The following is a 17287-nucleotide window of genomic DNA, read 5'->3' as shown; positions in this document are numbered from 1 at the left end:
CATGTGGGACTCTTGATCTTGAGTTCAAGCCCCACGCTGGGTATAGAAATTACTTAAAAATAAATAAATAAACTTTAAAGAATGAGTATAATAGAAATAGTTTACCTGTACTTAAAAAGCAAAATGTATTAAATGCATTTAGTTATATGAATTGGAATGAGATAATTCTACCATAAAGGGAAACTGACAATATTTTATTAGTTTGTGTATTACAAATTTTTAGAGTAAATGGGTGCCTACTATCATCCTTGAATTAATAAGCTGTCATGTAAATGTGGGTTAACAAATGAATTTTCTTTTTAAATAGCTAATAAGTCTCCTTTAGAGTGACTGATGGATGGCATGAGCGTTCTGCCTGTCTTTTCTGAATGTGGTCTGAGTTTGTTATGGCCCCAGTGCTAGGTGGGGACATCCACACCCTGGGAAATGAATTCAGGTCAGGAAAAAATAGGAAACAGAGAAAAAATAGCATGTGGACCTGAAATATATATATTTATTCCATTAGGCCTTCCAATGGTCAGCCTACAGTTTATCTCCTCTGATCGTCTCTCAGCCCATTTCCCATATCCTGTGCCCTGAGCACAGCGAGCTGCTTGCGGTTTCTGGCATCAGCTTGTCCTGTCCTGCTTGCATGCCTTGCCCTTCTCACTGCTGCCCCTGCCCTTCCCACATCCCACCCTCCAGTCTTCCCAGTTAACTCCTAGCCTTCCGGGTTTGCTCAAATGCCACCCCTCCAAACTTCCCCCATCACACCTCTAGTTACCCGTCATTTGTTTTGGCTTCTGAATTCTCCAGCACTTGCCCCACACCCTTTGAGAGCTCTCTTTCCACCTCATGCTGAGCCCGTCGCCTTCTGCACTAGGAGCTCCCTCCCTGGAGGCTGCTCAGCTCTGTCAACGTGTCCCCCAGCACCGATGCCCAGGGCCTTCTGCACGATGATCCTTCAGATCCACTGGACAGGTGTGGGCACAAAAACAGCTGCAGTTAGCCTTCAGAAATAGCTGTCAGTAACATAAGAAAAACTCATTATTTTAGGATCCTACTTTGTTTTTTTTTTTTAATTTTACTAGAAACATTAGTGCGTAGTTTAAAAAAATCCTCATTTTCACAATACGTGTATTTAAACAGTTTTCCTCTACAGATCAGAGCCCATAATTTACAAAGATTTTCCACCTTCTGAGAAATTTACAGGACACGTTTTGAGCAGAGACAACATTGTTAAATTAGCCGTGTAGCTTCCGAAGATGGCCCTAGCACCGTGCAGTGGTCAGCATGTTCAAAGACTGCTCTTTCTTTTAAAAGCACGTCTTGCTGTTTCATATGCAGAATCGGCATACGTTGGAATTTATACTCCCAAGTCCATCCGTTGGCAGCTAGGTGAGCCTTTGTGTAAGGGAGCTTCCTGGCTTCTCCAAGTGTGGGGATGTGTCAGGTCGTCGGTTCGTGTGCAAGACAGACCCTTTCCACGCAGAAATGGTTTAGTAACAAATTTCCAAAGCGTGACTATCTCTCAAGTACAAAAGTGATTTATAAACATTTAACAGTAATGTAAACATTTATGTAACAGCAGTTTACAAACATTTTAACAGTGATTAATGCTTATCAACAATTCTGAAAGCAGGGAAGTTGGAGGGAAAGGGGGCAGTGAGCTAAATGACCCGAAGATAGTTATGACTGTTAGTATTTTGGCGGTTCCCTTGTCTCCTTTCTCTCACCTCCCCGTCCCCCTCGGTTTTAATTTTTATTATGACAGACTTCTGGTGTCCCACTTCCTTTTCCCTCCCAGGGGTACTCTCCGTGCTCATCACAGTGGGCTTTGTTTATGTTCTTTGTCTTCGCACTTAAGAGTCCATCACGTGGTTTACATGGTGGCTCGTCAGCTGCCTGGTGAACAGGGCCATCGGGTCCACTAGATGATCCGCAGACCTGACTTCCAGCAGAACACGATTTTGCTTGATTATCTGTTTGTGTATTAGTAACAATAATCGAACGGTAATGAAGTCGTAAATCAAGGGATTTTTTTAGGATGTCGTAGAAGGTCTGTGGCCCTGCTTTTGTTGACGACCAGATGTGCACGAATGTTCTCTCCCCAGCAGCAAAGCTCTGGGAGGATTCCGGCCTTCTTTTTTCCTCTGAGCACCCACTGCATTGCTGGATACAGAATGAAAGTGCTCAGTAAGTGGTTCTTGATGGATTGGCTGTCCATGAAGTTCCAAATTCTGTGGTATTTGTCGCCACGTCACTATGCCTATGGGAAGGCACGGAGAATTCTAGAAGGCATCTTCAATGGCCAGTGGTACTCATAGATAGAAGCTTCATGTTAAGCAGATAATGTCACATTAGATCAAAGGTACTCGATGCTATATTTAGTAAACGAAGTGTCGCTGTTCCTGTCCCCATTTGTCTTTGACAAGTCCTCTAGCCGTGTACACAGAAGTGTGCAGAGGAAAAGGGCACATCAGAGAGCCAAGTCTTAAAACTACTGGGAAATATTAGTGACAATATAACGGTTCAATACTTCGTAGTTGTAGCAGAAAATAATTATTTGGTACCTGGACGTTAACCAGAAGATGACTTTAATTCTTTAAGATCTTAGGGGCAGGAAATACCCTGAGGACATACTAAAGTGAGCATGTCAACCGATTCGAGCATTTTGAAGCAGGAAATGCTTGAAAGTAGTTGAGATGTGATGAACCCTGTTTGATTTTATGCAGAGTCTTAAAATAATCTCTGCCTTCTTAATAACGTATTGCTACGTTAAAATCATGCTTGAAAAATATTTTTTCTGATGAGACAATAAAAATTACCTTCTTTATGAGGCTTTGTCAGAACTTAAACACCTGCCATCTCTGTAGTAGTAGTCTCACACTTGGCTAGGGTTTTGAAAAATTTGTGTCACTCAGTATTCGAGCCTTGCCATTCATCTGTTTAAATTTGTTTAAAAGGAAATGCATACTGCTTACTTTTTTTTGTTGTTTATTTGTTTTTTTGTTTTGTTTTTTACTGTTTTTGAAGCATGTTCTTGGTTTCCATTCATAAAGCTGCTGCCTTTTAGCCCTGGCATGCTGTTGAAAGTGGCCCCTCTCTCTTTCACCTGTCACTGGGAGAGGTAGTTTTAACGCTCACAAGGAATCCGGTTGTGGTGAGGGAGTCCGCATACTCCTAGGCGAATTGTTCCTTCCTGTATGAATATACAGCCTTTACTGACGTCTCTTTCAGATTCATTCCTGAATCACCTCGTTGGTTATACTCCCAGGGTCGACTGAGTGAGGCTGAAGCGGCTCTGTACCTCATTGCCAGGAGGAACCGCAAGCTCAAGTGTACGTTCTCACTAACCTACCCAGCCAGCAGGAGCCACAGAGAGACCGGAAGCTTCCTGGATCTGTTCCGTTACCGCATCCTCTTGGGGCACACGCTGACCCTGATGTTCATCTGGTAATTATTCCCGAGGGGTATTGTCCCAATCTTCAACTCAGGTTGCTAAAGGGCTGTTGATGATGTGTTCCTTCTCCAGGCTCACAGAAAATTTTACCTGATTTGTCAGCTTGAAGTGGTTTTCGCAAGAACAGGTCGGTCCTCTGCCTCTTGATGCCCGTGTCACGCTCCGCTCCACTTTCATGGTACCCTCCCGGTCGAGGAGGGACCCACGGTTTACAGATGGCAGGTTTACTGAACTTGAGTAAATAGACAGCAGAAACACATCTTTGCTCCTGAGCTCTTTCATGTAAATATTTAAGTACCCACACCACCAGCCTCCCCGACCCCTGCCAAAAAAGAGGAAAGCAAGCATATTAGAAGAATTTCTAAATGGGAATTTACAGTACCTGCCTTTGCTTTTAGCATCAAGCTGGTGGGCTAGCACGCTCTGGTTGTCATGCCCCGTCCTGTACTCTGTGTGGCATTCTCACTCGCTCGCCCACTCCCCGGCGGGTGGGCAGTATTGTTCCTTGTACAAATGGAGTCCTGGGAGTGTGAAATGATGGACTGCAAGCCACCTGTGCAAATGAGGGCGTGAACAGATAGTCTCTGAATCTGATTTTCTCGCTTAGTTTATTCCTACCCGCCTCTCACCATGCTCTCAGCATTCATGTGAATCACACCAAATGGTTCAAGATGACTCCGCTTAAAGAATGAAGCAGAAAGGGGGGAAAGTGGATGGGCAGTTCATACAGAGCATGAAGTGCACGTGTGTGGCCGTACTCTGTAGGCGCTCTGCGTTTTACTGTGCTTCTCAGATACTCTGTGTTTCATGGTTGAAGGTTTGCGGCAACCCTGCATCGAGCAAGTCTGCTGGCATCATTTTCCAACAGTATTTGCTCCCTTCGTGACTCTGTGTCACATTTTGTTAATCCTCGCAATATTTCGAACTTTTTCATTAGTATTCTGTTTGTCGTGGTGATCTGTGATCAGTAATCCTTGGGGTTACTATTATAATTGTTCGGGGATACCACGAAGCACATCTGTATATGACAGTGAACTTGAAATATGTTGTGTGGGTTCTGACTGTTCCACTGGCTGGCCATTTCCCTAGCTCTCTCCCTCTTTGGGGCCTCTCTGTTCCTGGAGACACAACAATATCAGAATTAGGCCAGTTAATTAGGCCTACCATAGTCTCTCTGTGTTCAAGTGAGAAGAACAGTCACATGTCTCTCACTGCAAATCAAAAACTAGAAATGGCTCAGCTTATCAAGGAAGGCATGTTAAAAGCCAAAGCTAGGCCAAAAGCTAGGCTTCTTGCACCAAACAGTTGGCCAAGTTGTTCCTTGGAGGAAGAGTCACCTTCTTACAGATGAGCAAAGAAAGTGGTTTCTGGAGACGGAATCTACTCCTGGCGAAGCTGCTGTGAAGTTCTTAAAGGAAATGAAAAGCGCTACTCTAGTGAACACATGGATGATTAAAAACTAAACAGCCCTATTGCTGATATATCAGGAGACAGTTCTCGTGGTCTAGTTAAAAGATCAAACCAGCCATAGTATTCCCCTAAGCCAGAGTCTGATCCAGAGCAAGGCCCTAACTCTCTTCAATTCCGTGAAGGCTGAGAGAGGTGAGGAGGCTGCAGAAGGAGAGTCTGAAGTTCACAGAGGTTGGTCCATGAAGTTTAAGGAAAGAAGCCGTACCTGTAACAGAAAAGTACAAGGTGACAGCAAGTGCTGATGCAGCAGCTGCAGCGGGTTCTCCAGAAGATCCAGCTCAGACAACCCATGAAGGTGGCTCCACTGAACAACAGATTTCCATGTCGGTGAAACAGCCTTCTTCTGGAAGAAGATGCCATGTAGGACTTCTATAGTCAGAGAAGAGGAGTCAGTACATGGACAGTCCGACACTCTCGACAGGGGCTGATGCAGGTGGTGACTTAATGTGGAAGCCAGTGCTCACCGACCATGAGCATGCTAGGGCCTGTGCTCTCTACAGGGAACAACAAAGCCTGGATGACCGCACATCTGTTTACAAAGATTTGAAGCCCGCTATTCAGACTACTGCTCAGAATAAAAAAGATTCCTTTTAAAATATTACTGCTCACTGACAATACATGTGGGTGCCCAGGAGCCCTGAGGGAGATGGCCAATTAGATTAATACGGTTTTCATGCCCCCCAACACGTCTGTTCTGCAGCCCATGGATGAAGGAGTCATTTCAACTTTCTAATCTTATGATTTAAGACATACATTTTGTAAGGGTATGGGTGCCAGAGATAGTGATTCTTTCGATGGAGCTGGGTAGAGTTCATTGGAAGCCTTCTGGAAAAGATTCATCATTCTAGATGCCATTGAGAACGTTCATGTTTCATAGGAAGAGGTCACAATATCCACATGAACAGGAGTTTGGAAGAAGTTGATTCCAGCTCTCATGGCTGACTTGGAGGGGTTTGAGACTTCAGTGGAGGAAGTAACTGAAGATGTGGTGGAAACAGCAAGAGAACGAGAATGACAAGTGGACCCTGAAGACAGGACTGAACTGCTGTGATCTCATGATCGAACTTGCACGGATGAAGAGTCACCTTCTTACGGATGAGCAAAGAAAGTGGTTTCTGGAGATGGAATCTACTCCTGGTGAAGCTGCTGTGAAGACTGTTGCAATGGCAACATCGGGTTTAGAATATTACTTTGTTGACAAAGCAGCAGCAGGGTTTGAGAGGACTGACTCCAATTCTGAAAGAAGTCCTACCTTTCAAATAGCATCACATGCTACAGAGAAGTCGCTCATGAAAGGAAGAGTCAGTCAACGCGGCAAACTTCAGTCTTGTCTCATTTTAAGAAATTGCCTCAGCCACCGCAGCCTTCGGCAACCAGCACCCTGCTCAGCCAGCAGACGTCGGCAGCGAGGCAAGACCCTCCACCAGCAAAAAGATGATGACTCACTGAAAACCCACATGATGGTTAGCACTTTTTAGCAATAATATATTTTAAATTAAAGTATCTACATTGTTTTTTTAGACACAATGCTTTTACACACTTAACAGACTACAGTATAGTATATACATAACTTCCCTATGCACTGGGAAACCAAAATATTCACCTGACTTGCTCTACTCTAATGCTCACTTTATTGCAGTGGTCTAGAACCCACAGTATCTCCTAGGCATGCTCGTCCATTGTGCTTGGTTGCTGTAGATTGGGCCCAGGATTGGGTGTGAACAGCATATTTACCAGCTCGAAGGACTGTCTTGCTGTGGTTGGCATGTATTTGCCATGAAGGCTGCGTAGAAACCTCCATTTTCATGTGGGGATTAAGGAGAATCATTGTATATGAAAGTGATCTTCAATGTAAACCTGTTGAAAACGGCAGATGGACAGGATGAAGCTGTGAATATATTTTGCTATATCGTGATTCTCCTTTTCCACCCAGCCAGGCATGGCTGCCATCTCTGTGATTAGGGGCCAGGGCATCCCCTCTGCCGCCCTCCCCACAGACCCAGCACCGTGCTGGAATATCTCAGATGCAGAAGAAATGTGGAACAGAGGACGCACGGTTGGAGACATGGAGATTAAGGGAACTTTGAAAAGCCAGACCCGAAAACCCAGTGTAGGAGCTACTCCTCTGGGTTCGGCTTATTCCAGACATTTACATAATACATTCAGGTGCTTTGGGCTCCATAAAACTCCGCATTTGCATGTCATATAGACAGTCAAACCCTCTGCCTACTTCTTTTTTTTTTTTTTTTTTTTTTTTTTTTTAAAGATTTTATTTATTTATTTGACAGAGAGAGATCACAAGTAGACAGAGAGGCGGGCAGAGAGAGAGAGAGAGAGGGAAGCAGGCTCCCCGCCAAGTGGAGAGCCTGATGCGGGACTCGATCCCAGGACCCTGAGATCATGACCTGAGCCGAAGGCAGCGGCTTAACCCACTGAGCCACCCAGGCGCCCCCTCTCTGCCTACTTCTTGAGGATAATTTACTTCTTGTGTTTAGGTTTTTGGGGTTTTTTCGTTTTTTGTTTTTTTGACGCAGATTAACTTTTGGATTCTGGCCTCCAGGGGATAAAAAACAGCCAGGGAAAACATCATTTATTTTCTATCTTACACAGCCAAAGGAGTTCTTCTCAAATGAACCTCTTCTCCCTGGGCTCCAAATGCTAAAATACACAATTACAGAGACAGTGTCATTCCACATAACGGCTGTTGTTTTTGAAGATGCTGTAAAATTCTGAAGTCTTCTCTGTGGGTCTGTCATTGAAGACAGCCCTTACCTGGGAGTAAAATGGTACCTCCGCAGTTCACATCTGTTCCTTTGGTTATTTCCCACACTAGTTCCTTTTTAAATAGTTCTTTGATGCCCTAAATACACTGTTAAATATTATGCAAGCATTCTAAATTTTGCTTGGGGCCCGTAAAAAGGATTGAAATGATTTTAATCGCTGTAATTACGCATCTCAATGACCAACTTGCCATTAAGGAACCTCGCAAGTGGAGTCCCTGCCTTGGGACCATCGGCCCATGCTCCCCCCGTGTTCACCCACTGCTAGTGGCTTCTGCTCACCTCTCGTGTCCTAAACTGGTTTAGTTTATTTGTGCCTGAGTTGCTACCATCCCAGCTATGTTTAAATATGTGTGTTTCCACAGCTGGAACTACTTCACTGGGATTTCTCTTTGATTGATTGATTGAGCATGTGCAAGAGTGAGCTTGGAGAGGGTGGATGGAGGAACAGAGAGAAAGAAAGAGAGAATCCCAGGATGCAGGGCTCGATCTCACGAGCCTGAGATCAAGACCTGAGCTAAAATCAAGAGTTGGATGCTTAACCCACTGACACCCTCCCCCACCCCCGGTGCTTTCTATTTTAAGCACAGAGTAGAGACACACTGCTGCATATAATGCATAGCAGAGGAGGATGTCTACTGCGGGAAGATAGGATTTTTTAAATACTTTAGAAAGCTGCATGGGTTTATATTTGTTTAGCTTACTGCTTGCAGACAAGGTAGGTGCCACAAGCAAACAGCTCAGTGTCACCTTGCATCCTTACACATGATGTCATGGCTCCGACACCGCTCATCATCCTTAGTACACAAGTGACAGCTCCACGCAGTGAGCTATAATGGGACGTAGCTGCTGCGGCCAGCTGTTTGCCAGGGAGGGATGCCCCTCTAAGCAGTCCAGCTCCAGAGGTCCCTCTCCTCTCCTCCCATCCCTCTCCTGCTCACTGCAGCGCCTTCTTAGTAGCCCAGGGCACCTGGCCCATTTGGCTGTTTTGGCAAGATGGAGAGAAAACTTTCCCCTCTCCTGTTTGATCTCGTCGTAGCAACAGCTCATCCGACGTTTCCTAAGGAAAACAAAAGGGAAGCCAACGGAAACTTCCCTATAATAAACACCCATCAGGTGAATTGCAAAAATGTGAAAACTGATGGACTTCCAAAGCCTGTAGTACATTGTATAAAAATGTGTGTTTTCCAAAATGCACCTATGGAACCAGCAAAGCCTACTTTTGGTGGTTTGTTTCTGTTTGTTCTGTTCTATTTCATTTCGTTTTTAATAATTCAGTTTCCTAGGCACAGGTGTTTGTTTTCTTCTCTTCCCTCTGCTTGAGAAAGCCCCGACCTGGAGCTTCAGGGTGGCACTTTGGTGGCTTACGACCCCCTCCCCCCAGCTCCTTTGTTCCTGGCCCAGTGCCTGCGACCTAGGAGCCTGTCCCCAAGTGTTGCAGAAACAGTATGCAGAAATAAACTGATGGCTTCTCCGAGGGTCCTTCCTCAGCTGACCCTCATGGAGGATCCTACCTCCGCTGGGCTCCCGGTCTTCTCTTTCCTGTCTGGGTGGGTCAAGAATCTGGTCAGGGGGTTGGAGGGCCAGTCATCTCTGGCCTGCAGGTGACCCACCGACCATCTGGACACTTCTCAGTGCATGCTGTCAACACCACGCCCTGTTGGCTTTCCCCTCGGGAGCTCTTTCCTAGAGTCTTTTGGACAATAAGACAGCAGTCGCCTGCGGCCAGTGTTCATAAACTGCTGGATTAAATAAAGTGAGAATAGTCATTGCCTTCTGTTACATGCAGGTGTGCTTGATGGAAGGACAGACGATGTCTGCACTCTTCCAGGAGTAGCCACTCATCTGCTTTAGAGAGCATCTAGCTAGGCATCACTCAGCCACTTCCAGGGCCCCTAGAATACATTTAGATTGGGATGGAAAGGTCAGTGGGAACGTCAAGCTGATTGCTTAAGACAGATGACATTATACTGAACCAGTGACTGGACCTTCTCCGGCAGATTCTCATGTGCTTTTTCTGTTGGCCCTCTTGTCTTTCACCCCAACTGCAGGTTCGTGTGCAGCTTGGTGTACTACGGCCTCACTCTGAGTGCAGGCGATCTCGGCGGAAGTATTTATGCCAACCTGGCCCTGTCTGGCCTCATAGAGATTCCGTCTTACCCTATCTGCATCTACTTGATTAACCAGAAATGGTGAGTAGAGTTGAGTATGAAGGGCCCCACATAGGATCACACTCTCATATCCGTAAATACCTAAGTATCATTGTCTTTGTCGACAGGCAGTATCCGCTCAGCACTCCAGGGTGATTAGAATTCTTTTCAGACCAAATGCAGTTGGAATTTACTTTTTTGTATGATATCGCTTGGGTTTCATATTTATGTAGGTTTTCAATCCAGTATTAAAAGGCACTACCACCGGGTTTTGGATAGTCTGTGTGCAGTCTGTTATCCCCAAGAGAAAGGATTATTGGCTCTGTATAGATGGAGCTCGGTCAACCCAGCCCCTATCATGTAGAGGTTCTTATACAAGCCATAGAATTGGAGGACCTGAAAAGACTTTTCTTACCTCTTAAGACCCATTCGACTTCAATGAGGGGAGGATTCACCCTGCTTTTGCTACTTACTAGTGGGGTATCTTACAATAATAGAGAGCTCCATTTCCTCAGTTTCCCTATTAGGTCACTTCTGTTACTGAGCCCTGACCAGGGCAACTGAAAATCCCATTCAGTGTGAATCAGCTGGATTGTGCTATTTCCCGTTCTCCAGAAATCATCATTTTCACCAAAACAGCATTCCTTTTGTCCTACCCTTGGGGCTGTTGTCATGGGTGGTGGGCTCAGGGCATTATGAAGGGCGGGTGTAGAATCTGTTCAGCTTTTCTCTGGGGGCAGTCCCGATCGTCTGTGCTGCCACCTCTGTGAAGGACTGAGCTTGCTGTCACCACGGTCCAAGAGCCGAGTCAGGCTGCGTATTCAGAAATCTGTCCCCATCACCTCCAGTGAGCCAGTCGCCCCTCCCTTCTGTTGTCACAGCTTCCTTGCCCACCTCTGAGGACCCCTTACAAAGGGTTTAGAAGGGTGTCGTCCTGGGGAGCAGCCTCTCTGGCTTTGCATCCCCCATGCCCGCCTGCCGTGGCACCTGTCCACTGGAAGGTTCTCAGTACTGATGTTAAATGAGGCACAGTGACCCAGAGACCCACGTGTCATCCTGTCTCCCAGCCACTACCCACTGAGTTCAGATCTAGTCTCAGCCATGTGTTACTTCGATGACTTCGACTGATGATGGCTTCGACAGGTAAGCTTCTGCGTACTTATCCCTAAACTTGGGCTTCTAAAATTCCCTGGCAGAATTAATATACAGGTTACAAGTACGGTGGCAGTTCCTACAGGGGACCTGGCAAGTCACAGGCCCCTCGTGAAGGGGGGCTCGTTAATGCCAGTGCTTTTCATCCAAGCCTCCAGCAATTCTTTGAAAATTAGTTCCCTTGATGAAGTGTGCAGTACATGTCACTTAATTCTGACATCCTCACAAGAAATTTTTTTTTCAGTTTGTATTTTTAAGAGAGAGCCTTATTTTACAGTGTTTAAAATTTGCAACGACACAGATAGCACTAGAGGTTATTATGCTAAGGGAAGTAAGTCAGTCAGAGAAAGACAGTTGTATGATTTCACTCATATGTGGAATTTAAGACACGAAACAGATGAACATAGTGGAAGGGAAGGAAAAATGAAACAAGATGAAATCAGAGACTCTTAATCATAGGAAACAAACTGAGCATTGCTGGAGGGAGCGTGTGGGGCAGGCGGGATGGGATAATCAGTGGATGGACATTCAAGAGGGCACTTGATAGAATGAGCACTGGGTGTTGGATGCAACTGATGAATCACTGACCTCTGCCTCTGAAACTATTAATACGCTATATGTTAATTGATTTTCAATAAAATTTTAAAAATGAACTGCCGGAGATTCAGGTCACGAGAAGAAGTGAGCTAAAGACTCAGTTCTCCGTGGTTCATTTTCATTCTCTGGAAGATGGAGAGCACAGCGCATGCCTTACAGGTTTATTATGAGGACTAAGTAAGATGGAAGCATTCAGCACCGCCTGGCACATGGTGAACCCTCACAGAAGTCGGTAGAATAACGATTCTGTGTTTTTTCCCCGCACACGTCATTCAATCCTGCCATCCGGCCAGTTTTCCCCGGTTTTGTGATGGCTACGTATTTTATGTCCTGGTCAGTCACATCTGCCACCCATTCCTCAAGCAACGATAAGCATATATAATGAAAGCAGGGACATTTCAGGAAGAAGGTTCAGGAGACAAAGCAGATGAATTTATAAGATCCTCAACAGAAATGTGTAACGTCTTTCTGTTGTTTAGGTTTGGTCGGAAGCGGACATTAGCGGCGTTTCTGTGCCTGGGAGGACTGGCTTGTCTTATTATAATGTTTCTTCCAGAGAAGAAAGGTATGCCTTCCAGATTTCTACAGAAGGGTTTTGAACAGCACTTTTATTACAATGAATCTCAATATCATAGAGAGATTACCATATGCCATGCTTCATTTCTGTGATTGCATATTATTTAGCGATTGTGTGGGCTATAATGGGCCAGATTCTTCCCATTGCCTGAACTATTATTCTCTCGGTGAATAATGTGCTTAGAGGTGCACTATTAATTCTTTCAGGCGATTAAGCGACCATCTGGGGTGTCTGGGCTGCAGCACTGGTGATGCCAGAGTTGTTTATTTGATGATGGGAGGACCATTTAGCTCTGCAGAGGGAGAAGCTCCGTCCAGGGCTGCAGATTTGCACACTCCATTCTCCCCAATCATAGATCAGAGGTCAGAGTCCCTGGTTCTCAGAGGCAGCTTTGGCACCCTGGGCATATCCAGCTAGACCTCTGGGACCCCCCCGCTCATAACAGCAGCCACAGTAAGAGTGCTGTTCTCTGTTGGTGACAACAGACATGTTCCCAGTTAAAACTGTGAACAGGGGCGCCTGGGTGGCTTGGTGGGTTGAGGCCTCTGCCTTCGGCTCGGGTCATGATCTCAGGGTCCTGGGATCGAGCCCCCGCATGGGGCTCTCTGCTCAGCAGGGAGCCTGCTTCCCTTCCTCTCTCTCTGCCTGCCTCTCTGCCTATTTGTGATCTCTGTCTGTCAAATAAATAAATAAAATCTTTAAAAAAAAAAAACTGTGAACAAAATATCTTTAGGAAACTTTGGTGTGCATTCTTCTCTAACTTGACTTCTGCCCCTCTGTAGAAATTATGTTAGAGAAGGATAGTTCTCAGCCTTTTTTTTTTTAATTTTATTTATTTATTTGACAGAGAGAGATCACAAGTAGGTAGAGAGGCAGGCAGAGAGAGAGGAAGGGAAGCAGGCTCCCTGCTGGGCTTTAACCCACTGAGCCACTCAGGTGCCCCTGTTTCTATTTCTTAATAGCCATGAGAACGGGCCTCTTCCGCTACAACTGAGCTTTGTCACTAGAGACAGAGAGATGACCACCACCATCCCCCCACCTTTTTTTTTTGCATAATCCTTCCTATATTTGCTGGGAGTCAACTATTCCTGAATCTTCTCTTCTTTGAGCTGAAAAATTTGTTCCTTTAACTTTCTTTGAAGCTTTCATATTTACTCCTTAAAGCATGTCAGTGGCTCTCTTTTATTTTTTTTTTATTTTTTAAAGATTTTATTATTTATTTATTTGACAGAGAGAGAGAGAGATCACAAGTAGACAGAGAGGCAGGCAGAGAGAGAGAGGAGAAAGCAGGCTCCATGCTGAGCAGAGAGCCCGATGTGGGACTCGATCCCAGGACCCTGGGATCATGACCTGAGCCGAAGGCAGCAGCTTTAACCCACTGAGCCACCCAGGCACCCCAGTGGCTCTCTTTTAAATCTCAATGTGTTCAAAGTTCTGAGCCTTAAGCTACTTCTTACAAAAGTTCTGATAAATATTGAGAAAGAGACCTAGTAGTTTGAAAACTCTATTAGCATTGTCTTCTCAGTGCTTTTTGTACCTGTTTTCCCTCACTTTTCCCCACCAAATGCACCTTCACTCTCTTTCTGCCAACGTAGGTGTCCCAGTCCCTGCCAGCTTTTTTTTGGTACCTGTGTTTGATTGTGGTTCTCTATGTCTGAGGCACAGGCAGACAGACAGACAGACAGGTACACCTCTAGAAGAAACCACAAGTCAGCTAGTAAACACATTGTTTGGCATTCCTCAGGCTGTGGTTTATAATTATTAGGCAAAGTGTCCTGCCCGGTGCATATTCGCACATTGGTTGGCCTCCAAGTGAATGTTCTCCCTGGGGGTAGTATTACCAGGTGGCCACTAATATTTCTGTACAGATTTATCATCATTCATTTTGATTTCTATCCTTGCTTAAAGGATCCTGATTAAACCTCCAATACTATCATTTCTGAAGAGTTGACTATATCCTGGGTTCTCTTCGTATACGAAGATACTGCATATTATCCACATTTGATGAGAAAACTAAAGTTCACAGGGGTCAAGCAACTTGTCTATGTTGGCACCGCAAGGAGGCAGCACACTTAGGATTCAGATTTCAGGTCTGTCTGACTTTACAATCTGTGCTGTTCGGGGAATGCTGTTTTTGCCCTCTTAGAGTTTTATAGCCAAAATATTCACTGCACATGGTGAGGCTATTGTCTTAGAAAATTAATGCTGCCTAATTAGAGCCACTTCTTAACTCTTCAGTAGACAGGTCTGTTGGGAATTGGCCAGGGTTCAAGGACTTGGGTTGTCAGAGTGACGCTGGGCTCTTGATGGCAAGGAGGTTCCTGGCAACAGCAGTCCTGCCAGAGACTGAATACCGGGGAGTCACAGCACACGACCAAATCAGTGAGTTTCACAGTGGAAAGAGTGTCCTCAGACTCTACTCCAAGCACCTTTATACCTCATTTCTTTTATCAACCTTGGTCTGCCCATTCTTTTTATTTATTTATTTATTTATTTATTTATTTATTTATTTATTTTCAGCGTAACAGTATTCATTGTTTTTGCATCACACCCAGTGCTCCATGCAATACGTGCCCTCCCTATTACCCACCACCTGGTTCCCCAACCTCCCACCCCCCCGCCCCTTCAAAACCCTCAGGTTGTTTTTCAGAGTCCATAGTCTCTCATGGTTCACCTCCCCTTCCACTTTCCCTCAACTCCCTTTCCTCTCCCTCTCCCCATGTCCTCCATGTTCTTTGTTATGCTCCATAAATAAGTGAAACCATATGATACTTGACACTCTCTGCTTGACTTATTTCACTCAGCATAATCTCCTCCAGTCCCGTCCATGTTGCTACAAAAGTTGGGTATTCATCCTTTCTGATGGAGGCATAATACTCCATCGTGTATATGGACCACATCTTCCGTATCCATTCGTCCGTTGAAGGGCATCTTGGTTCTTTCCACAGTTTGGCGACCGTGGCCGTTGCTGCTATAAACATTGGGGTACAGATGGCCCTTCTTTTCACTACAACTGTATCTTTGGGGTAAATACCCAGCAGTGCAATTGCAGGGTCATAGGGAAGCTCTATTTTTAATTTCTTGAGGAATCTCCACACTGTTCGCCAAAGTGGCTGCACCAACTTGCATTCCCACCAATAGTGTAAGAGGGTTTCCCCTTTCTCCACATCCTCTCCAACACACGTTGTTTCCTGTCTTGCTAATTTTTGGTCTGCCCATTCTTTAGTCACTTGACTTCTCTGGTGCTCCTGTAGAAAGGACCCTATTCATAAACAAGACCTAGTCCCTGGACTCAAAGAGTTTACAATCTGGTGAAGAAAATGAGTGATTAGAGAAAAACAACAGCGACAGTAAAAGTCAGGAGATACCGTATGAGAATTGACCACAAAATGCTGCAGGGACTTTAACTTCAGACCACGATCATAATGGAGACCAGCTGTCCTCCTGCCTTAAACAAGCATAAAACCAGAGAAAATAAAAGAAGTACTAATTTTCATACACTGGACAGGAGGCTTCCCAGGACAGACAGTGATCCCCGAGTGGAAGGAAACCACGTGCTCCCTAACTGTGACCTCACTCAGCATCTCTGAGTCACGGTGCAAGGACGGAGAGCCCAGCAAATCCTGGTGCTTTCCTAAATTCAGAAGACAGTGATATTAAAACTTGGAGAGACCAAGATTTCTAGAATTTGCTAGAAAATACACTGGAGAGGAATAAGATACAAGAGGAAGAACTCCAGAGATCTGCAGAAGGGGCCTCCGAGTCTTCTGGCTGCTTACTGATCTGTGCATGCGTTTGAGGAAGCTACTGAGGCTACTGAGGCCAGAGAGAGAGGACTGCCAGGAAGCAGCATTCAAGACAAATCTTGGAACCCAAGGCCATGCCTACATTGTGTTCTTTTCAGCCAGAGTGCTGCTCTGGGTAGAGACCTGGTGGGTCAAAGAAGCCCTGCACCAAAGGCTGTTCTCTGCTTGCACTCAAAGTGCTTTAAAAAGCTCAGAAGGATAAAGTGATCCCAAGTAACTTAACTGCATCCCAGAATAAGGAGCAACAGTATTTAAAGGAATATGATAAAATCTAGCACCTAGCAATGTAACATCCACAGTGTATGGCATCCTGCCAGTATTACCAGGCAGGAAAATACCACTTATGATCAGGAGACATGGCAGTAGAAACAAAACCAGAAAGGACCCAGATGATAGAAGGAGGAGATAAGAACTTTAATAAAACAGCTATTATCAATATATTCCATGTTTAAGAAGATAGAGGAAAGCATGATCATCATGAACAGAATAACAGAGGCTGTAAAAGACACACGTGTGACATCTAGAGATGAAGCATACGTTGTATGAAAAACAATGCAGTGGATGAGATTAATTACAGAAGATCAATAAAAGCCATAACAGAAGAAAGTACACAAGGGGTACCTAGGTGGCTCAGAAGAAGCCCCTGCCTTCAGCTCAGCTCATGATCTCCCAGTCCTGGGATCTGGAGCCCCACATCCGGCTCCCAGCCCAGCAGAGAGTCAAATCTCCCTCTGCCCCTGCCTCTCCCTTTGCTTGTATTCTTCTCTGTCTCTTTCTCTCTCTCTTAAATGAATAAATAAAGTCTTTAAGAAAGAAAAGAATGTATTCAAAAAGAAGCAGAAAAAAAGAATTGGGTGAAAAGTTAACAAAGCATCAATGAGTTGTAGGACAACACTAAGCCTAATGTATTTGTAATTGGAATCAAAGAAGGAGGAAGTAAAGAAAAAATTATTTGCAGGAAGGATGGTCAGATCCTTTCCATGTTTGATGAAAGCTAGAAACACCTAACAAGAAAGTCTGTTCATCAAGAGGATGTAACGTACTGACTGTAGCATCTAGAAACAGATTCAAAATACATGAAAATTGGATAGAACTGAAAAAATAAATAGACAAATCCAACTTAGAGTTGGATATTTCAGGATCCCTGAACAAGTCATAGAAAAATCAGACAGCAAGTAACTACAGATATGGAGACTTGAACATAACCTAACTGCCATTTTTCAGATGCTCTCGCCTGACACAGCAGAACATGCATTCCCTCTGGAGCACACATGAAATACTCACCAAGAATGACCACATTTGGGCCATAAAAC

General features: G+C 44.8%; 1 protein-coding gene across 1 annotated transcript in view; it reads left to right on the top strand.

The window, feature by feature from the left end:
- Nucleotides 1-17287, top strand: part of SLC22A15 (solute carrier family 22 member 15) — an 80554-nt gene that overhangs the window by 48699 nt on the left and 14568 nt on the right. Inside the window, exons 6-8 of the mRNA XM_045982142.1 lie at nt 3220-3435; nt 9744-9884; nt 12071-12156. Coding sequence (XP_045838098.1) covers nt 3220-3435; nt 9744-9884; nt 12071-12156 — 443 coding nt within the window. The remainder of the gene's footprint in view (nt 1-3219; nt 3436-9743; nt 9885-12070; nt 12157-17287) is intronic.

This window comes from Meles meles, chromosome 1 (genome assembly GCF_922984935.1).
Source record: "Meles meles chromosome 1, mMelMel3.1 paternal haplotype, whole genome shotgun sequence".
NCBI lineage: Eukaryota > Metazoa > Chordata > Mammalia > Carnivora > Mustelidae > Meles > Meles meles.
Note: the sequence above shows the minus strand (reverse complement) of the source record. Positions and strands in the feature narration are given on the sequence as shown.